At 33.6% G+C, this 23878-nt stretch overlaps 1 protein-coding gene across 3 annotated transcripts in view; it reads right to left on the bottom strand.

Annotated features, from left to right (window-relative positions):
• Positions 1 to 229: 229 nt before the first annotated feature.
• LOC136036428 (choline/ethanolamine kinase-like) overlaps positions 230 to 23878 on the bottom strand; it is a 69610-nt gene continuing 45961 nt past the window's right edge. For all 3 annotated transcript variants that reach the window (XM_065718660.1, XM_065718659.1, XM_065718658.1), the window contains exons 5-8: positions 20756 to 20869; positions 13431 to 13683; positions 9063 to 9272; positions 230 to 3530 (exon numbers count right to left, since the gene is read on the bottom strand). In XM_065718660.1, the coding sequence (XP_065574732.1) occupies positions 3444 to 3530; positions 9063 to 9272; positions 13431 to 13683; positions 20756 to 20869 (664 nt within the window). In that variant the 3' untranslated portion in view covers positions 230 to 3443. The remainder of the gene's footprint in view (positions 3531 to 9062; positions 9273 to 13430; positions 13684 to 20755; positions 20870 to 23878) is intronic.

Here is a 23878-nt window from a genome sequence, read left to right as displayed (position 1 = left end):
GCATTCCAGCAGACCCTGTATGCAAGGGCATCAATTGGCGAAAATGTAGGGGTAGGGGCACACTGTATTCTTAAAATTCCAAGGGGGCTGATCTTTTTCGATTGTTCAATGAAAATACCAAAAAGACATTCCCCCAAAATAGAGAAAAGGGGGGGGGGATTGCTTTTTTTACATTTTCTTTGACAAAATACTTCAGCTAGAATATGATTCATATCCTTTTGGTTTTCTGTTAATCCTTTTTCTGGTTGTTTCCGTTTTATGATTAATTTGATTAAATTACCTTCTTTTTTTAATTTTTATTGCTATTTTTTTTTATACGTGGCTATCGTTCCATGTTTGGTTATTTTATTTGCTACACATTTCAAAAATATTTCGTGCTCTAAAAGGACTTGGAATAAATTCCGTATGCCAGAAAACGTAGCTATTATCATTTTAAAACTATTTCAAAGGTGATTTCCGGTACTCGAGATAACCAGCCCCAATTAAAATGATAAACTTTAACATCAACTGGAAACCAGGCTGGTTTATCAAAAGCAGCATGCATGTTAAAGACTTTGCTTAATTAACAGATTTTCTTTAATAACTTTCGACTTCATGTAATGAAGTTCGAAGAACTCTGAAAATCTTATTTCCGAGTAAAGTCCAGAGAATTATAGTTTGGAAGGATTTTGAAATCAAAATCCGTTTGTTTCTTTCCAGCAAGTATTGTTAGAGAATTTAATTATTAGTAGCTCTAAAGCCAAATTGTTTAAAAGTACTAGGCGATGGTTAGCGCTGGACTGTCTGTAAGGACAGGGTTCGAGTCCTGGTGTAGCTGATTATTTGGTTTGGAACGACAGTCTTACAATAAGATTCTGTACGCTCGGCCAGAGGTGACCCAGGGAGCCAGAGGTGACCCAGCTCCAAATGGCTAATTTCATAGAGTTAAATAAGCTCCAAATGGCTCCAGATTTTTGCAATTGGAGAATTCTGGGAAAAACACGGGAAGTGTCGAATGAATTGGTCACAACCACGCATTACCCTCCCGGCCGAAAGCAGAGAATCGGGAGATTGGTACCTACGTTACGAAGATCACTTTCTGCATGCGAAAAGTGTTAAGAAGTATAAAGCCAAATTCAACTCTCTTTTTTCTTTTCAAGAGAAGTTGACAAGTCTTTAAATAAAAAGTGTATGAAAAAAAAGAAAAAAGTCCTGAAGATAATTTGGTTCCTGAATTAGATTTTACCTACAGCTTGTGGCCGCCAACGTTATCGTCCAACTAAGTTACTAAGTATTCTTTAAAAAATACCTATTAATTAGTTTTAATATTAATTAGTTTTAATATGTGGTAGTCACAGTGCAATAGTTTGAAAAGTGCTAAAAAATTTCGGATTTTCCCCCAAAAATTTTCGAATAATCCTAAAAATCTTTCTTGAAGGTTTTCCAAGGTTTCCAGGAGAGGGGGTCTTGGAGAGAGTAGGTCTTTTTTTCACTCCAATTGTATTACTTGGACGGGCTTTCACAACAAAATAACTTGTTTAAATGAGCTAGGGCTTCTAAGCTCATGTCATCAATAGATCTGGTATATTTGTGTGTGGCGATAAGTTTCAGCGTTTCAGATAAATTGCTAAATTTTTGTCATCAATACGCATATCAGAAGTAGATGTTGAATTACTACCAAACTTAGTAGGATACAAGAGGTAGTATTATATTTTTGTATTTTGGGGACCAGACCTGGACACATATTGCAAGGGGGTTATTAATCCACACCCTACAACCTACATACAATTCCAGGCAAGACACATTCCTGTCATGGTGGATTTGGAGTCCCCACCTCTTTCTCCTGGATAATCAAAGGAATACTCATTTAGTTTCTTCACTAATCGGTTTACTCTGTCAAGTTTTTCTTTCTTCCTTCTTCGAAGGTAACTTGGACGACGTAGTACAGCTGTACAAGCAAACATATTCATTATACAATACAGCGAATAATATCAATTATTCAAAAATAAACGGGAAATCTATAACCTAATACTTTAAAAACGGGAAAACAGGGTTGCAATATTTTTCAACGGGGAAATTTGATTGCTGGAACTTATTGCCATTCACCTTAGTATGTAAAGTGGTTGAACTTACTCCACTCAGCTTCTTAAATTTTAAAATTTTCTAGGATACCCTAAGAGCCGGAGTGACCTGTCAACAACTTCCACGACACATATATCCCTGGCTCTCTCTGAAAAATATTTAGGTTAGGTTAAGTCTAGTTACACACTCTACCTTGTATTATATCCTTGTATAATTTTGTATAAAATTTTCTTAGATTATTAGAAAGATGAGTTTTAGAACTAAGATCGGAATTCTAGAGATATTTTAAGGAAGTAGAAACACATTTGAAGCAAATAAAGTGTGATGCTCTGGTTAGGGTTAGGACAAGGAGGAGAACGCATAGCTGTGTTGGCAGCTGGGCAGCTTGGTGAGCTGATGAGTTGTGAGTAGTAGATTGGTGAACGGTTTTTGGCTGACCAATTAAATGCCTAAAAACAAACTAGAAGGTCTAGTATATTGTGCATGGCGGTAAGTTCCAGCTGACCAATTAAATGCCTAAAAACAAACTAGAAGGTCTAGTATATTGTGTATGGCGGTAAGTTCCAGCATTCAAAAACCACAGTCAAAGGGTATATAATGCAAACGCCTAACGGAGCACATTTTTGGTAACCGACTCATTCGGTGCTTTTGCTCGTCTGTCTCCAGCTTCTTCCAAAAATGTTTTCATAAATGTTGCCTATTAAAACACACTTCTTCTGAAGGATTGATCAATACAAAACAACAACTCAATTTAGCTTTTGAACAATCAAAATTTCTCTTTGATTACTTACAAGTTTGATAAATGATAAATTAACCGTTTGACCAAATTAATCTTTTAAAAAATAGGACAACGCTGTCTTCAAACATACACCATTATTATTAAAATAGCTTCAAAGCAGTCTAAAACTGGAGACCTTTTCTTTTTACATTGCAGAGTAGGACCGTATGACAAATGGATTATATTCCTTTTGCTTATCCTCAAAACAACATAATGGTACCCAAGTAGTACCTATTAAGTCATGGTCAATAAACTTAAAATAGCTCTGAAAAACTAAAATTGCAAACAAAGATATTCTTTTTAGAAATTAATGAAAAATAATAATTATAAAAAGAAAAGCACCTGACACCGGCACCTGACTTAAACTTTACGAAAGCCTTTCTACTGTCTAGCAGATTTTCAAATGAAAAATCGGTAGTGACCTAATAAACCTGCTTTTGGTTTGCAAAATATCGATAAAAAGCTATTTTAGTAGAAGCACAGCCAACAAATAGCACAACCAAATTTGGCGTTTAAAAATGCCTTTCTTTTAAGCCGAAAAATTGGCAAATTTCTCACACAAGTGCAATATGCACCAGAATATGGTGTAATTCCTCGAAGATCTTTAAGTCCTTATGCATAATGGTGTTGATGACTCCAACAAACGGGATTTGAGATCGAAGTAGGCATTGAGTCTGGTTAGAGCATAGTCCTATAATTAAACAGGTTAATTAGAAGTGTAATTTAATTAATAAAAATAACTAGATAAGAACTGTGAGAAAGAAGGGTGCAGAAGTTCAAAACTGAAGAAATTCCTGAGAATAAGGCTGAACCTTTTTCTGTCGGTTCATGATGGATTGTATTTACGTACTTATGTGCTTGATATTAAGTGGTGTCAGGTGTTACTTTGCTTTTGGTTCCTTTTGTCAAGGTCCTTGGTTCCCTTTGTAAAAATTATTGTTATTATTGCACGCGGCACTTCATTAAAAAAAAATGTTAGATACAAATAACTAAAAAAGAAAAATGATTGTAGAAAAAGGAAAAAAAATATCAAAGAAAAAAGAGATGTTTCTTCTCCCTCCCCCTCCATAAGTCAATTCCATTAACATAAAAATAAAATGTAAAAAATCACCAATAAAACAACCGTATGTAAAAGCAAAATAGCATCAAACAAGGAAAGGAAAAAGGCAAGTTTATGCATCACCATAATAACAGAAAAGCAACAAAATAAAATTTAAAATAATACAACCGTATATAAAAAATAATAACAAACATTAAACAGTATTACCGAGGTTTAGGAAAAATTTAGTCAAACAAAATAACAGGAAAATTTAATGTCGTAAAACCATAAATGAAATAATCGTATATAAAAGGAAAGAATAATATCAAAGAAAGGAAAAAATGATTTAACGAACAAATACAGTTAATAAAATAACCAAAGAAGTAACGAAACAAAATAATAAATATAAAAATCATATGCATAATAAGTTCACGTAAAAAAATTTATGTAACAAATCGTATTTTCGGAAAAAAATCGTGAATCGTTGATAAGTGCCGCTTAGATTTGTTGGTCTCTTAAAATTCTTCTTTCAAAATTGTATTATTTTATAGTTGCGATTTTAAACAATTCATCGTTACATTTATAACTTTACTGTGTTTCTGTGCTAAGACGTGAGTCACTACTTTATTCCAAAACATCGTACGATCAATTCTTTGATTAGCTATGAGTGAGTCACCGCTTAGTTTTCCTTTCAGGTGTTTTCCGGCCACACTCTAGATTGGTGATAAGGACTTCAAAAAAATTACCATTAGAACAGGAAAACCCAGGAGTTCAGCGACTATCAAATCAAAATTTATAATCTTACGCTAGATAAAAAGTCGGCTGGGCAATTCCAGAGGCGACAAGTGGCGTATTTTGGCAACCGGGGATTCGTATCCTACATTCTTAATCTCAGTATACTCTATATTTTTTTTGGGGGGGGGGGCAAAATTCGCGATGTCCTCTTTCCTACTGCTAAGGTAATTCAAGAGGCGACAAATAGCGTATTTCGGCAACCGATGATTCGTATCCTACATTTTTCAAACCAGAAGGCAATATTGATTTTTTTTTTTTTTTTCAAAATGTACTGTCCTATTTTCTACTGCTACGGTAATCAAAGAGGTGATAAGAAGCGTCTTTTGGCAACCGGCGATTCGTATCCTACATTCTTCAAAAATCAGTAAGCTGTAGGGATGTTATTTCCCAAAATGCGCTTTTTTTGCTAAGTAATTCAAGAGGGGCTAAGTGGCGTATTTTGGCAATCGGCGATTCGTATACTACATTCTTAAACTAGGTATGCTCTAACGATTGATATATATATATATATATATATATATATATATATATATATATATATATATATATATATATATATATATATATATATATATATATATATATATATATATATATATATATATATATATATATATATATATATATATATATATATATATATATATATATATATATATATATATATATATATATATATATATATATATATGTACTTTTTTATTTGGCTACGATAATTCAAGAGCATCTAAGTGGCAGATTTTGGCAACCGATGATTCGTGCCCTACATTCTTAAAATCAGAATGTCTTCTTTTTGTTTTTTGTTTTTTTAAATGCGTTACGTCTTCTCTTCTACGGCAAGGTAATTCAAAAGACGTTAAGAGGTGTATTTCTGCAACCGGTGATGCGTACCCTATATTCTTAAAATCAGAATGTCTACTATATGATTTTTTTTTTAATGCGTTGTTTTGTTTTCTACGGCTAAGGTAATTCAAAAGACGTTAAGCGACATATTTTTGCAACCGGCGATTCGTATCCTACATTCTTAAAATCAGAATGCTCTTGATGGTTTTTAAATGCATTGTCCTATTTTCTACTATTACGGTAACTAAGAGGTGATAAGAAGGGTATTTTTGCAACCGGCATTCGTATCCTACATTTTAAAAATCAGAACGCTCTTGATTTTTTTTCAAAATGTGATGCCCTTTTTTCTACAGCTACGATAATTCAAAGGCGTATTTAAGTGGCGTATTTTGATAACCGGCGATTTGTATCCTACTTTCTTAAAATCAGTATGCTCTGTTGTTCTTTTCAAAAATTCTTTATATCCATATTTATACGGGGAAAGGAGTTTTTTTCTAAGTTTTATTTTAACAAAAATCTAAAACGTTATTTTTTTGAATATAAAAGCAAGGCATTTTTTATTTTTTTATGAAAATACCAAAAAGTTTTTTTTTGACTCAACCAAATTTCTTTTCCCCTACCACGACCGTTGAACTGAATTTTTAGATTCGTTAAGTAAGTGATAGATCCTGATTCATACTCATATATGGTTCTTTGCAGATAAATTTCCCACTAGGAAATTCCAAAGGCGTAACTAGGAAATTCCAAACTGTTCGACAAAGCGCGTAAGTCAATATGCGCAACAGATAAGGTTCGATTTCGCAGAATTCATCTCAAAACCTGTAATTAATATATTCTAGTCACATCCGTTAGCCTATTAGCGCCTGCTTTTCAAAAGAAATACGTAAAAATCTAAGATCAATCCACGTGTTTGCCGGGGACACACCTCCAAACAGATCTGCCAAAATTTCATTTTCATCTCTTATCATCAGTAGCCAAAATAGAAAAGTGCTCCTTTTAAATTTATTCTAGTAATCATGTTCGGCGGATAAATGAATTCTTTATTGAAAAGGTTTATTCATCGCTGCTTGAGAATGAAAAAAATTAGTAAATTGGCAATAAAAATTGGAAATGTTTTGCACTGGGAACATTATACACTATGCTTATTCATTCTTACTTGAACATTTTTGTTGCAAATAAGTGGAGGTTAGCCGGCTAAGCAACCGTGGTGACACTGAAAAGCACATTTAATTAAGATAACACTTTAAAATAGCGAACTTTTAATATTTGCTGTAAAAGATTCCTCAAATAAATACTTCCGACTTTCAGGGCTAAAACGTGTTTAATTCATTCCAACTTCGAACTTATTCCCTCTCTCAACTTTCAAAGACGTAATCGATTGTGAACCCATTGAAAGGGCCAAAAAAGGTTGTAATGGGAGTAAAGGTGCAGACACATTACCCCTCTATTCAAATTGAAAAATCATACTTGTCTGATTATGCAATATCTATATTGCGATCATTTCTGAAAATATTGTAGTAGCGCCCAAGCTGCATTATCTGTTGTATAACCTGGACAAGGCATGAATATAGCCAAATTATCGATTTTGCTTCATTTATCCATATTATATTATTTATAACATTATATTATTATTATATATTATATTATTATATATTATATTATATATAATATTATATTATTATATTATATTATTTGCTCCAATTATCGATCTAATCGATTGTAAACCCATTGAAATGGCCAAAAAAGTTGTAATGGGAGTAGAGGTGCAGACATATTACCTCTCTGCTCAAATTGAAAAATCATGCCTGTCTGATTATGCAATATCTATATTGCGACCATTTCTGCAAATATTGCAGTAGTGCCCAAGCTGCGTTATCTGTTGTAAAACCCGGACTATGCATGATTATAGCCAAATTAACGATTTTGCGCCATTCTGAATGTCATTTCGATGGTTCTCAATGTAATATTGAAGCATAAATGTGGATTAATCTGGCTCGGCATAGGTGGAAAAAAGCCAAAGTTTAGTCACGAAAAAAATTTCTTGACACATTCCTGGCTGTTTACTTCTTTTAATTGTTTTATTCCTTTAATGATAGAGAGGTGTTTTATTTCCTTTAATGGTTGCCTAATTTTATTACTCTTTTATTCAATATTTTTTCATATAGCTGGTTCCTTAGAGACAAGTTAGTGTTTATTGGGCGTTTTTAACTACACTGCCCCTCACCCTTCTTCTGGATCTCATTGACTATTGAATGATAGATGGGCGTTTAATGGTGTTTATGGGCGTTAATTAGTGTTTATTGGGCTTTTTTACCCACACTACCCCTCACCCTTCTTCTAGATCTCAGTGACTATTCAATGATAGATGGGCGTTTAATAGTGTTAATGGGCCTTAATTAGTGTTTGTTGGGCGTTTTTACCCACACCACCCCTCACCCTTCTTCTGTATCTCACTGACTATTAAATGATAGAGGCCAACTTTTTCTCTCTTTCTTTTAAGTTTATTCAGAGCTATGTAGTATTATCTTTCTTTTCTACCCCTCTCTCTCTCTGACCCCTTGATGATCTACCCTCCCCTGCTTGTCCCCCAAAAATGTAGTACTTATGGGCTTCCGTGAACTTTATTTCCAAATCTTTTACAACAATTCCGAATGAGGTTATATCTTCTATTTCTGGTGTAGTCTCATTTGACTATAGAGCTATTGAAATATACTTTTTCGGTATAGTAATAAAAATCTTGACTTTTTAACGGTCTTTCAGAGCAGGAACACTTGTAGGAGTTTATTTCAGTGGAAAAGGGACAAGTTTGGAAAAACCAAAACAAGGAACAAGTTTGAACACCAAAATAGGCAAATTAAGTGGGAAATTTAAGAAACTATAGAAAAAAGCATACGACAGTCCTTGCATTTCAGGCAGGCTCGGGGCAGGCCCCCACTGTGCAGGCTCCCGTCTGTTTCTGATTCCCACTCCTCTCTTTCAACTAAGAAAAAATGTTAATTGGAACAACGTCTGATAAGAATCTGGGCTAATAGATAGGCTACACAAATGTCTGGTTTAAGTTTCTTAATTTATAGTTTCATTCGTGGGTTACATGATAAGCTTATGACGTGTTGAATTTCTGGTTTTCTTTCGAAATATGCTATCAAATATTCTGCAAAGAGTATATAAACTGTACAGTTAGTCACATTCTAATTTTACTTTTGGCAAGATATAGGGGGGAGGGGCGTTATTTTTTATTTGCTTCAATGAAAATAAGAAGACATGTATCTTCAGTACCTTTTCAACATACAGTATTTACCACCACCTCAACACCCCCCCCCCCCATCCGACTGGCATTCCTGTAATGAAAGCATTCAGGCTATATTTAACTTTTCAAAAATGAAAAGTGAGTAGGTTTTTTTCAAATTTCTTAATCTTGCCACCTTGTTTCATCTTAAAACCACTATTGGAATTGTTAAACATAAAAAAAAACAATTAATTTAGCTGATTAATATATAAACACAACCAGAGTTAGCACAAGATAAAAAAAAAAATTGATTAACCTACCCAATATCCAAAGGGTATCTTTGAGGATGAACTAATTACACCCCAAAGACCCCAGAAAAAATGTGAGCCAAGCGTGAAAGTCTCAATTTCTTTGAGGAGAAAATTTTCAGATAGAGTGACAGCCAGCTTTCCATTTTGTTTAAATATTTCCTCGTCATTTAGTCCCATCTCTTCTTTAAAAGTGTGGATGTAACTTCGCAAGAAATGAAGCTAAAAAAGAAGTAGGCATATAATCAGAGCCATATCCAGGGGGGGGGGGATACTCAGTATGATCCACCTCCCGAAATTTTTTCCCTACAGAAATATACAGCTTTCGATTTTTAATAGTTTTTTTTTCGAAGAAAGCTAGAAAACCAAAAAGGAAAAAAAAGTACTGCCGGAGCGCAAAGAGAACTATACAATCTGCAAAGGGCATTTTGGTTAAACCGGTTACGGCTTGGATAAATTTTTTCGTAAGAAATTCAAGTTTTTTAATCGTTAAACAATATTAATATGTAGAAGACTGAGTAGAACAAAAAAAAGTCGAAGACAGTTAATGTTCTTCGAGCTAGGCAGCAAAGAGCTATTCGAAGGGAGAGGTAGATCTGAAGTAGGGGCATTAAAACATAAAATTCACACCGACAAACTAATTTTATCTGTTATTCAATAAGGAAAACAAAGATTATAGTAAAGACGTGCTCTACTAACCAAGAGAACGTGATCCACATAAACAACATGATTCAGGTCACCAGTGGCGGTTCTAGCCTCTCTTGCACCTGGGGTAAAATATTGATTAGCCCCCCCCCCCTGTCTCCCAAAAATCTTTAGGCCAGATTTTAACAAAATTTTCATTTAACCAAAAATTTGAATCCAAAACACGACAAAAATAAATTAAAATTAATTAAATTTGATCTTCTTACTTTTATTTTCAATGAATGTTGATGAAGATATTAAAAAGGAGATTTTCGGATTCAATTTGCTTATATTAGCGGCACGCTGTATTTTATTTAAATAAAGATCAAAGATTATAAAGTAGCTCACAACCGTTAGATTATTTATTTAAAATTTTGCACCCCTAAAATTGATGGGCCCTGGGCCAGTGCCGCTTTACCTCGCCGCCCCCTCATCCACTAAAAACTGATCTGCAGGTCACTATCAACATGAAACATTCTATTCGACAGAGGACAGTTAACAACTGCCTAGAATAATTTCTTTTGTAAATAATCGTGAACCCACCTGATTTAACGCCTTAGTGGAACCATTGCCAACAAAAAATGAGTAAATTCAAACGTTTAACATAATTTGACTATCATAATTGTACTAAGACGTCCTCATTGAAACGAAAATAGATTTATATATTTACTCAGTGGCGTCAACTCATGAAAATCTAGGGGGAGGGGGAAAGGCAAAATGTGCTTTTCAACATCAAGAGGGAGGGTGCAAATTTGCCATTTTTTCAATGAAAAAACAAAAATAGGATTTTTTTAAAAAATAACAAAACGCCCAAAAAACGTATTTTCAAAATCCAGGGGGGGGGGACAAAAAAGCTTAGTGGAGGACTCTGTCTCCAGTTGACGCCACGGCATTTACTACTTATATAGCTATATTATAACATATTGCAAATTTTTATAACGATGTTACGTCATAATATTTTACAATACACACATAATTTATAACTGAATATATATCCTAATTTATTACAATCGTTTACATATTTACAAATATAAACACATGGACATTTTTTATAAGAACAGACGGGAAGGTGGCATCTTCAAGAGAATTTCTAAAAATCCTTAAGTTAGTTTTAACAATTCCTTTACTACGCACCATATAGATTTCTTTCCCTCAACTTCCGGCCTTGATTTAATTTAATTTGAGGGAAGAAGAAAAAGATAAGAAAAAGACAGTTGTCACCACAGACAAATGAAATGTTGAACCTGTTCCCAAATTTTTTTGAAAATGCTCCAGAAAAAAAAACTTACACAACTAATTCATCGATGTATTTACGACAAGAAGAGGGGGGGTGGAGATTCAACCGACGATATTAAAGAAAGTTGAGTTAATTAAGATGTTTTTGAAGTTGGCACAACAAAATTTTATAATTGGTACACGTTAATATATTACATAGCCTAAAAAACAATAATAAAGTACTGTTAAATAACCCTATAGAAATGATAGGACTTCACGAACATTCACGGATTTTATACTAATGTATATAAAAAATAGGAATATATTTTACGTAAATTCGTTTCTTCTTATTCACTGTATATTTCATTTCGTAATTCCATACCAACAAATTTTTATTCCATACCAATTTTTTTTTTTAGTGGAAAAAAATATTCGAACTTCAATAGAAAACGAACAGATTGCAGCGAGCAGGTCTGTCCTCAGGGGAAGGAAAAAAACAATAAAACTTAAGTCGGTGCTTCGCTACCCTGGCCGGACCTGTCCTCAAGGGAAGGTTCCAAGGTCGACGCACACCTGAAAGACCAAGGACGAGATGGCGTAATAATTTTGAAAGTGACCTCTTTTATCCTCTTTAACAAGCAGACGACTGAAACTTTTCTGAACCTACACTGGAGAGCCTTAGGTAGCCTTGGTAGCTACCTTGGAGCCTTGATAGCCGTGCAGGCTAATTGTATGCTACTGCGTAGGGGACGCTTGGAGTCACATAACAAGGATGGCTTGGGAGATGCGTGTGCTTGCCCCCTTTCTGATGAGTATAGGGATGGACTGGAACAATTTCTTAGTAATTGTCAAAGTTTGGTGAATTCAAGGGAAAAAAAATCGAGGGGACGCGCCAACTGCTCCCGGGTATTTTCGAGACTACTTCTAGAGACCTAATTATTCCAATAGGAAGCTTCAGAAATAAAGCTGTGTAGGTGCGGAAGCTAGTGATTTAAATATATGATTTTTTTTTAAATAATACCTTAAATTAGGTATTTTTTTCCAAGATCACGCTGATTTTTTATGATCAACGAATAAACGTTCCAACCGGAATAAGCCCATTTATTAGACAGTGAAAGCAGATACAAAAGTCTGGATATTTCGACTACATACATAGCGATCGTCACCAGCGGATATTGATATATACATACAGTATATCTGCTCATGACGATCGCTGTATATGTGGTCAAAATAAATGGACTTGTCCGCATTTAAATGTTCATTTGTTCCAACATGCTGAGTGTTATTGTTTGTTTTGTTTCATTTTTGGGCTTGTTGTTGTGTATATGGCCACTGGCTTTTAGAGGGTTGGGGCTCCATTTCTCAAATGCTGCTGTACCCCACACCCAACCTGACAAACAAACATATCCCAATTTTTATGATTTTTTAGGTCTCCCCCCCCTCCAAAAAAAGATTTCTTCGAATTATTTATGGGATGGTTCAAATTCCAAATAAAGTACTGAAAAGTATTATAAAAGGTAATTATAACGAGAATATAGAGGAAAATGTAAGTTGTTTTGTTTTTCTTTGGGGGAGGGGGAGACTGTAGTTTAATGTCTTTACTAACTTGTAATTACGTCTTGAAATCAAAATTTCAACTCCTTTATACCAACAAATTAAAGAAATAAGTAGGACATAATAATGCATGAGCGCGATAAGGAAATGGTCCTAATTCGGCCCCAAAAGACACCTGATACACTCAGTCAACTACTGGTAATAAAGTAATACGATCTTTCAAAACCAGAAATATATTCACTGAAACCAAACACTGTATGGAATACAGTGTTTGGTTTAATTTGGACAGCAGCTGCAAACAATCTAAAACAACCTCAGGAAATCAACCTCATAACACCTTTACTATAACCTATACCTTACTACAACAACCTAAAATAACCTTGGGAAAACAACCTAAAACCTCACAACAACCTATATAATACAACAATATCAGAACAGCCTAAAACGACCTTACAACAGCCTACAGTTACAAATTACTAAAACCTCCGAAAAATAACTTACAGCCTTACAACAATATAGATCTACACCTTACTATAACAACCTAAGGAAAATAACCTTACATCAACCAACACTATGCTACAACCTTACAACAGCCTAAAACAACCTTACAACAATCTACACATACACATTACTACAAGCTTCAAACAAAAAAAAATAAACCAAGGACAAAAGAGAGAGATAAGAGAGAAGAGAGAGAGAGGATAGTATATAATTTACACTGCATATAAATATAGATTTTTTAGTTTATTTTTATTTAAGTTTATTTTAGTTTAAGTTTATTAGGTTTACGGTTTTAGCTTTTTCTTTAACCTTGTTAGATATTATTGACTTTGAAAGATTAAAAAAAAAAAAAAAAAATTATAATACGAATAATATTGGACCTTAACTGATAGTCAGGTTTTGAAAAAAAAAAGCAAGATCACATACCTTTTGCTCAGGGCTTGCTTGATCTTCAGGAGTGAATAAAAAGCCCGAACCCTTCCCATATGAATTGTTGACCGTCCATTCACAAAAATGGTTAGCCAGGTCAAATCCTCTATAATTATATGAGCAATACTCAAAATCAATTATAACAATCTGGTTTTCCCTTGTTTTAGCTGATTCTCTGTATAGAATGTTCCCTTCTTGGAAATCGTTGTGACAAAAAACTACTGGAGATCCAACAAGTGACAAATAATTCCTGAAAAGAAAAGAATAACAGCTATAAAATATAATAGCAAATAACAATAATAATCAGAAGAATAATAGTAATAATAGAATAGAAAACCAGCAAAAAATCGGTTCCCCTTGATGAACATGGTAGAACCTCCAACAGATTGACTCTAGTTCGGCATTATGGAGTGACATGAGAGGTGTATCATAAGTGGGAGATGGTAACGTCAGCAATGAAGGGGAGAAATTACTGTCAGGTTTTTCTTCTCACTCAATTGGACTATCTGTCTTGGCTTTTTCTACAATTAGCCATGACTTGATACCCACAGCTATTCCATTTTAATTCAAATGACAATAATAATAATAATAATAAGAATAATAATAGAATAGAACACCAGCAAAAAATCAGTTCCCCCTGTTAAAAACGCAGACAGAGCTAAAACTATTGGTGTATATTAATCCTTTCGGCAAAAATTCAAAGGCGGCATGCGGTATTGAGATTAAATTGAGAGATTAGAATACTAGATTCTTAAATTCAGTAGGCTCTATCGATTGGTTCATTCTCTTATTCTATATCTTATTTGGTTCACAACATGCTCAAAAATGTCATATTCTAAATGACAGTGCGTTATATCCCCTTCCCTATCAACGTTAAAATTCAAATTTGGGGCAATTGAAGATTATACCGAACACTTTATAAAAAGAAGGACTTTTCGAAATCACAAGTGCGTGCACCTAACAATGGTATACAGATCTTAAATTTCGTTAAGGTTTAATTAAAACAACTTAACTCAGCCTGTATTTACTTTTTGTTTCGATCTTTTTTAATCTTTTTATGCGACAGAACATGTTGAAAAACCAAAGCGTAAGAAAATGAACAGAAGCGGCTAGTTTTATCAATTTTGACACGTGAGTATTTGGATTTGTATTTTTTTATCTTTTATGCATATAATGGTAATTTTTTGAATTGGTTAATTTGGTTCCAATGGGAGGGGGGAATATTCCCTCTGTTGAATGGTACGCCCACTTTACACCTGAGTTTTCTCCTCTGGAAGTGGAGAAATAATGTATAATGTATAAATAAAAAATGTATATTTTCATTTTTGAAAATATATAAATATAAATATATAAACATATAAATATAATATAATATATAAATATAAATAATATAATATAATATATAAATAATATAATATATAAATATAAATAAAAAAATATATAAATATAAAAATATTTTCATTTTTGAAAATGTATAAAAATGTATATTATACTAAATAATGTATATTTTTCTTGAATGCCATCTGCTGATTTTGTTATCATCATGACAATGATTAAGCGTCGCAGAAAGTAAATTAAGCGGAAATCATACTGAAGGACTGATACTGTAAGTTCAATACATGTCAAGTATGCATTGGCGTTGGGAAAGAGATATGGCCCCCTATATTTTTTCCTCCCCCTTAAGATTTCTAATATCAGACCCAAGTTCAAAACTGAGAAGTCCAAAATTTCGCTGCATAGCTCTTCAGTAGAAGCTCAATCAATCTTTCTGACCAGAAAAACTATCTTAGACTCCCTGGCTCATCCCTCAAACAAGCTCGTCAACTTTTATTTCCACAGATAAAATGCTAAATATACACCACTGATGGCACTATTGCCATCAAGGCTATTGCCATTGCCATCAGGAAAACTCTGATCCATTAGAGCCATCCTCTCCATGCTATTCAATGCAATTGTGACACCTCATATTCATGGCTGTTTTTCAATTTGAAAAGTGCTTATGAAATTCGGTCTCCTTTCAATTAGGCACTCCTTTCATATTTAGAAACCGGACAAGAAATTCAAAAATTATCAGGAAGTTAAGGATCGCAGATTTAACAAAAGTCGTAGAATACCAGTTGGAACGTTCAATATGAAGGGTCAATCACACCAGTGGTGGCTAATATCCATGCAGTAGTTTTCATTCTGTGGCTGTCTTGTGTTTTTAATATTTGAGTGTTTTTTCTTTTATCATGGGTTTTGCTCCATCATAATTTTAATTATTAAAATTGGCGGGTTTACAGTAAATTCAATTAAACATCAGTTGACTTATTTGCAGATGGAGTCGTATATCCTTGGTTGCTTTCTCAGACTAAATCCCGCTAGAGCTAAGTAGCTGATTTATCAGACCAAATCCCCCTAGAACAACGATATGTACACTTTACTTCAGTTTTTTCGTCTACCCCACCATCAACTGAATTGAGTTGTCGTGAATTGTTATATAAGCATTTTTCTCATGTGAACCAATATGAAAACCTAGTTTGTTTTTCTCCGTCTTAGGTTTTGATTCAAATTAGGTCAATAAAATGTGGGAAGGCCCCAGGTCCAGATGGTTTATTACTAGAGCACCTTCTGTATGGTACTACAAAATCACTGGAGTATCTTACGTTATTATATCAAGTAATAGTAACTCATCATTATGTCCCTTCTTTGATGGGAGAAGGTAAAGCAGTTTGTATACGCAACAAGCGCAAGGATCCTTCATATTGTTCATCATACATACCTATAACACTTTGTTCTGTTATTAGTAAATTATTTAAACATATTTTACTACCATCTTTATCAACAAAATGTGATGGGGACCATCAGTTGGGTTTTCAAAGTGGTTTAGGGGTCCAAAATGCACACACAATTTTTCAAGAAATATTGAAACACCATCATAATCTAAAAAACAAAAAAACAATCTGTGTACGGAGTTGATATTTCAAAAGCGTTTGATAGTATGTTGCATAACTACGCTTTTTTGTCATTGTTGCGTAGTGGAGTGGACCCCTTTATAGGCCAGTGTTTGACGAGTGTGTATGGTAATTCATCTGTGAGAATTTTTTCGGAGGGCGACTTTCAGACCGAATTTCTTTACGTCGTGCAGGAAAAAAAGGGTCAGTTCTTAGCCCCTTTATATTTAATAACGCAATTAGAAGTCACGCGGTACCTACCCCCATGTGTGATTGACCTTATCGATATTAGCCACTTGTCGGATTCTGACAAGTGGTTATTTTTTCGTCTTTCATTCATTTTTTTATGATGGAGTGGTTTATTATGATGAAGCTAGGAGCACGAAAGTTTTTCGTTAACTCTATCGACTCATGAGAGACAGGATCCCGTCTGAGAGTAAGAGTTGTGACCACTCTGAGTAGTTATGTTTAAATATGTAAATATTGTGGTTCTCGGCATCCAGGAATAGATTGAGATGTTTTTAATTATGTGAGATTTATTTATTTTTGTTGTCAATAAACCTATTGAACATTGAATATTGTTTAGTTAGTACGTTGACACGAATCTCTCGAGGTCGGTAATATACCCTTCGTTTAAGAAACCATCTTAACCAGTACAGTGACGTGTTTTAATTAGGGAAAACGGAATGAAGATCTTTCATTTTTGAGCAATAACATGAACAAAGCAAATAGAATTAATAACGCTAAAGGAAAAGTCTTATTTTTATTGTTCATCTTAGCGTTGAGGCGATACCTGGTTACACTTTAGAAATGTCTATTGGCTTAGAAGGAGAGGAAGACACGGCCCTTCAAACTGTCTTATGAATGAGCTAAGACATGGTGAAATCTGCCCTCCGCGATTTGTGTTTAAACATATTAATTATACGTTTTGAAATAGGAATTGAACAGGATTCAATATCTTAAACATCAAATTTTCGAGTCTCAACGTCTGCTGACCGTCTCAAAGACAAATGATTTATTAGCAAATTCTCCCAGGGGACTAGTTATAATTGAAAGCTATTGAGAATTTGTGGTTTGAATCTGAAATTTGATGGGAAAGTCAATGAAATTGTGTCGGCAAAGTTTTCAATCAAAGCGGGTTGCACGACAGAAAAATCACAGAGCTGCGAAACTGATCATATTACATTTCTTTTGAGGCGATTTTGAGCATTTTTCCTATTAGGTATGCTAGAACATTTTTCGGAACTGCCCTCTCCTGAATTTTAAAAAGAAAATTCTCCCGGTTTAATCGGAAAATCAATATCAACACTTTATAATGATACAAGTTTCACTAAAACTGGATATCTCAGTTTCCGGCGCAACACAAGAGAAGTTGTAAGGTTTTTCTAAGATTTCAAGGAAAGCAGGCGTCGGTTTCTAGTTTTCACTCGTTTATTTGGATCGCTTATTCAAGCTCTATACGTTATGACAATACCACCCAATCAATTCCAAATAATCCCCACACAAACTAATAAAGTTTATAATAGACGAGATTGCCTGACTTTTTAGGGTAGCGAATCCCCTTGTTATATTTGCGCCAAAGGACTAAGCAAAACAGACCACCAAATGTCACAAAATCAAATGTCTATTATGCTTACAAAAGTCGTCTAGACATGTAAAAATCTCGAATCATAGAAAAAATTATCTATAAAAATCTTCCTGTTTATAATCAAATAATATCATCAATAAATCAATTCGCAAGTTGGGAAGCTTAGAGTATATACATACAAGCACCTAGTTGTAAATTATTCTGTCTTAATTGCAGTTACAAAATATAATTTAGTGCTTAAATGACTTTAGTAGCGAATGTTTGAATAAAATTTACTGTTTAAATAGTTATGTCATAAAAAACTTTAGTAAATTCCTTTTTTTGTTACTTCAGTCATGCAATCTTCCGCTTTTTTATGAGTATACAGCTACCATAAATTTTTATCGTGAAAAGTTTATACCTCAAATATATTGGTCCTAAAATATCCAAGTAGGCTATAATAAAGCTTAAAACGGACAAACATACTTTTAAAATGAAGGAAGACAGCGCGGTAAGTAAATTTTCCTCTAGAGCCAGTAAAATCGAATTTTTTTTTTTAATCAAAAATGCAAAACAAACATCTGAGTTAGACCTAACTATTCGATCTATAATTTCTTAACATATTCAAGGTATTGCAATAATCTTTTCCTATACTGCTCATGTTTTATTGCTCATGTGGACACAATAGGAAATACACTTCAAACATACGCTCAGCACCCAAGCAGTTGCCAACCTCAAAATAAATTCAACCTCAAAAACACTTGAACAGTTTTGAAGTACTGTGGCCTCAGATAGATTCAGTGCAATGAGCTGTTATTGTATGCAAGGAGTATGTTATATATACATGGTGTTCACAAAGTCTGGAAACATAAGAATTGTAAAAATTAACCGAAACTCTAAAAACCGGGGAAACACTCCCCTAAAATCCAAGGAATCTTAATGAAAATCACGCCATCACAATCAACGTAACAGAGATCCCTACTGAAGAAGTTCCAAGCTCCTATATACAAAAACGTCAAATAAAAAATCCAAATTGGTATGTATCCAGACTTTGTGGACACCCTGTACATGTTGCAATGATCCAACCTCCAATCACTGTGAATCTTAAAATCATCACAAGAACTTCTGATTACCAATCCAATGAACCCCCAACAAAGTTTATATGATCACCCTTTCTATTAATACCTTATATACATCCAGGGCATAATTTACAGCCCTTGCCCCAAGAGCTCTTGGGGGTTGTCATCCTCAAAGACATAAATTCATAATTTCAAAAAATCCAAATTTGTATGTATCCGGACTTTCTAGACACCCTGTACAAGTTGCAATGATAGGCTGATATCTGTAAATGTGAACATGCAACGCTGTCCGAAATTCCTTTTTCGCTGCTTGTATTCAATCAGCTTTGCCAGTCACCTCTGTCAGTCTTATAAAAGATTTGATGGTAAAAGTTATAATTAGGTTATAAATCAGAGAAATGGTTTAAAAACCTAACCAAACCTGTCACCATTAAACCTCGGATAAAACTGAGAAAGCTGAATGACAAATCTGACTAAATCCAAGGAAAAAAGAAAAGTAATTTCGACATTAACCGGTAAATGTCGAAATTGTCAAATAATAGCCCTTGATTCTCTTAGTTTCGACCTGGTGGAACTCACATCTTAAAAAATATTTACAGCAAAAGCATTTAATCCTATTAAAATTGTACCGTGAGAATCAATAATACGATAATTTTTTTTTTTTTTGCGGAATGCCTTTCTATTTCATCCTATCATATTAAAAGTTTAGAACTTTCGGGCTAACCAAAGTACACACCCATAAAAATTCCCCCCCCCCACCAAAAAAACAACAATTGAGTTGAATAGCTATAATGCATTAACTGAGATCAATAAAAAAAGAAGGAAATATAATTCATGATTCATAGAGATCTCATATCGATCTTTTTTTTACAGATTTCATAAGCTTCAACTGATTAAAAAAAGTAAAGGATACGACAAAAGATCCATAAACTTTAAACCGTCGGTGCTGATGTCCGTTTCAAGGCCCTTCAACAAGGAAGTGCAATGGAGGATTGGGGCCAGCCATCCGGTGCTTTTGCACATCCTTCCTGCTCACCTTCCCAAGATTTCTCCAGGCACCGATTTAGAGCTGAGTCGACTCTGGGTGAGCTTACAGAGTCCCAAAACAAAATAACCGGCCAAACCAGGAATTGAACCCCTACTCTTTGGACAAAGGATTGCAAATCCAGCGCGCCAACCACTCAACTGATTATGTTGCATAAAAAGCTAAAGTTTTTTCGGGATCAATTTCATCATTTACAAAGCCATACAAAGCCTCATATCAAAATTAATATATGAAGAATTGACTTCCTGGCGTAAGCGGACAGTGTGACCACAGAGAAACAGAGGGGCTACTAGTAAAAAGTCTTGTGACTCAAAACATTTCCTTTCTTTTACGGGCTTAAAATTTCACCCAGCAGAAAATCAGGTGAAATTTAACTATTTCTTATTTACTTAGTGGCTTAAAATTCCACGCAATAATAATAAATAGCAAAACCAATAAAGTTCTACGGAGTTGAGATTATTTGGCTCCTCTTCCACCCATACACTTAAGGAATAATGAGACTGGTTTACAAAAACAGGGAAGTTACATGAAAAATATATATATATATTCATTTTTTTTATTTAACTTTTTAACTTTTTTTATTTAACTAAAATTATTTAATATGAACATCTCGAGAAATATAGAAAAACGCACAAATTATATGACAATATTACGCGTTAAGAGGAAAAAATAGAAAAAGAAAACAAATTTTTACTCACTTAAGCCAAGATAACTCCTCTTTCAAATTGAATGATTCAATTTTTTCAGCATAGTAAATGGAGTCTGGATTCTTGAGTCCTGTCACCAAAACAGCATCTAAATTTGATATCCATCTAAAAAAAAATAATCACTATAATGTTTTCAGTAAAAAACCCAATCCTATACATTTTAAGGTAAAATTTATTACACTTAAGATTACAAAAAGAGCGTCTTAGGGTGCTATGATATGTCTTTCTGATGGGTAGATGCAGACCACCCAAAAGGTGTAATCACAGAAAATCCTTCTCTTGAGAAGTTCAAGAGAAAGCTTAATAAAACACATTAAAAGTAATTAACCAGGCCAATACCAGTACTAGTGGCATATCATCACTTGTGACGGTGTCGTGAAGCCTATATATGTATATATATATATATATATATATATATATATATATATATATATATATATATATATATATATATATATATATATATATATACTAGCTGTTGGGGTGGCGCTTCACGCCACCCCAACACCTAGTTGGTGGGGCGCTTCGCAACCCCCAAAGCCCCCCCGCGCGGGTAAGTCGTTACGTGCCATTGTAGTTGTGTCCCTGTGTCCCACCTGTGAATTGATATATATATATATATATATATATATATATATATATATATATATATATATATATATATATATATATATATATATATATATATATATATATATATATATATATATATATATATATATATGTTTTTAACTACCTAAAACATGCGAATATACAACATTCTTCGCTGTCCCATTGTCTGTGCATATAAATAGATTGTCAGGTTTACTGACTCTTGAACATGCAACATATAATTGCCCATGGGAAAAACAATGGGATCTACGCCTCATTATTCTAATGATGTGTCCCTGTGTCTCGGTCGTCATTTATATTCCCTGTGTCCCGGTCGTCATTTGTGTCCCGGTGTCCCAGTTTGTAATTTCTCTTTGAGTGTCCCAGTCGTCATTTATATTCCCTGTGTCCCGGTCGTCATTTGTGTCCCGGTGTCCCGGTCTGTAATTTCTATTCGAACAATCCCTGTGTCCCGGTCGTCATTTATATATCCCGCCTGTGCCCCCGGCGTCCCCGTTGTAGTTGTGTCCCTGTATCCCGGTCTTATATTCCCTGTGTCCCGGTCGTCATTTGTGTCCCGGTATGTAATTTCATCAGTTGACAAACATGACGTCAGTCGACAAACAACTTCATGACGCATACAGCTCAATCCTTATAATGACGTCACTCGACACACACACACACACACAACTTATTTTTATATATATACTAGCTGTTGGGGTGGTGCTTCGTGCCACCCCAACACCTAGTTGGTGGGGGCGCTTCGCGCCCCCCAAGCTCCCCCGCGCGCGTAAGTCGTTACGCGCCATATTAGTTACGCGCCATTGTAGTTGTGTCCCTATGTCCCACCTGTGAATATAGATATATATATATATATATATATATATATATATATATATATATATATATATATATTTATATATATATATATATATATATATATATATATATATATATATATATATATATATATATATATATATATATATATATATATATATATATATATATATATATATATATATATATATATATATATATATGTTTTTAACTACGTAAAACTTGCGAATATACAACATTCTTTGCTGTCCCATTGTCTGTGCATATAAATAGATTGTCAGGTTTACCGACTCTTGAACATGCAACATATAATGGTCCATGGGAAAACAATCCGTATTCAGATCTATACCTCATGATTCTAATGATTGCCCTTGAGCTTTGTTGATGGTGATTGCTAATCGACCATTCTCTGAGTCGCCATCGTCATTTATATATCCCCCTGTGCACCCCGGCGTCCCCTTTGTAGTTATGTCCCTGTGTCCCGGTCGTCATTTGTGTCCCGGTGTTCCAGTCTGTGATTTCTCTTTGAGTGTCCCGGGCGTCATTTATATTCCTTGTGTCCCGGTGTCCCGGTCGTCATTTATATCCCCCTGTGCCCCCCGGCGTCCCCATTGTAGTTGTGTCCCTGTGTCTCGGTCGTCATTTATATTCCCTGTGTCCCGGTCGTCATTTGTATCCCGGTGTCCCGGTCTGTATATACATTCGTTTTTTAGTTTTGTATTTCTCCTTTATTTTTTTCCTTTTTTCTTTTTTTTCTTTTTTAGTTTATTTAGATTTTTTAGTTTTTTTATTAGTTTTTAGTTTTTTTGTAGTTTTTACCATTTTTTTAGTTTTTTTAGTTTTTTTTTTTTTTACTTATGTCCTGGTCGTCATTTATACTCCCTGTGTCCCGGTCGTCATTTGTGTCTCGGTGCTTTGTTGATTGCTAATTTATATTATATTTATATTTTTTATATTTATTAATATTTTTTTAGTTTTCTTTTTCTCCTATTTTTCAGTTTTTTCCTTTTTTTTAGTTTTTTCTTTTTTAGTTTTTAGTTTTTTTTTGTTTTTTACCTTTTTTTAGTTTTTTTAGTTTTTTTAGTTTTATAGCTTTTTTAGTTTTTTTATTAGTTTTTAGTTTTTTTTTAGTTTTTGCCTTTTTTAAGTTTTTTCAGTTTTTTTAGTTTTTAGCTTTTTTACCTTTTTTAGTTTTTTTTAGTTTTTTAGTTTTTTTTTCTTTTTAGTTTTTTTTGTAGTTTTTACCTTTTTTAGTTTTTTTTCTTCTTTTGTATTAGTGTGAAATAATTCAGACGTCATATGCGGACAAACACGACGTCACTCGACAGACAGACAGACAGACATAACCCACAAACAACTTATTTTTATATATATTTATTCATATTTTTTTAGTTTTCTTTTTCTCTTTTATTTTTCAGTTTTTTCCTTTTTTTTAGTTTTTTTCTTTTTTAGTTTTTAGTTTTTTTTAGTTTTTTTAGTTTTTTTATTAGTTTTTATTTTTTTTGTAGTTTTTGCCTTTTTTTATTTTTTTCAGTTTTTTTTTAGTTATTAGATTTTTACCTTTTTTTAGTTTTTTTAGTTTTTTAGCTTTTTTAGTTTTTTTTTCTTTTTAGTTTTTTTTTGTAGTTTTTACCTTTTTTAGTTTTTTTCTTCTTTTGTATTAGTGTGAAATAATTCAGACGT

This window comes from Artemia franciscana, chromosome 15 (genome assembly GCF_032884065.1).
Source record: "Artemia franciscana chromosome 15, ASM3288406v1, whole genome shotgun sequence".
Classification (NCBI taxonomy): Eukaryota; Metazoa; Arthropoda; class Branchiopoda; order Anostraca; family Artemiidae; genus Artemia; species Artemia franciscana.
The sequence above is the reverse complement of the archived record's forward strand: the minus strand, read 5'-3'. Positions and strand labels throughout refer to the sequence as shown.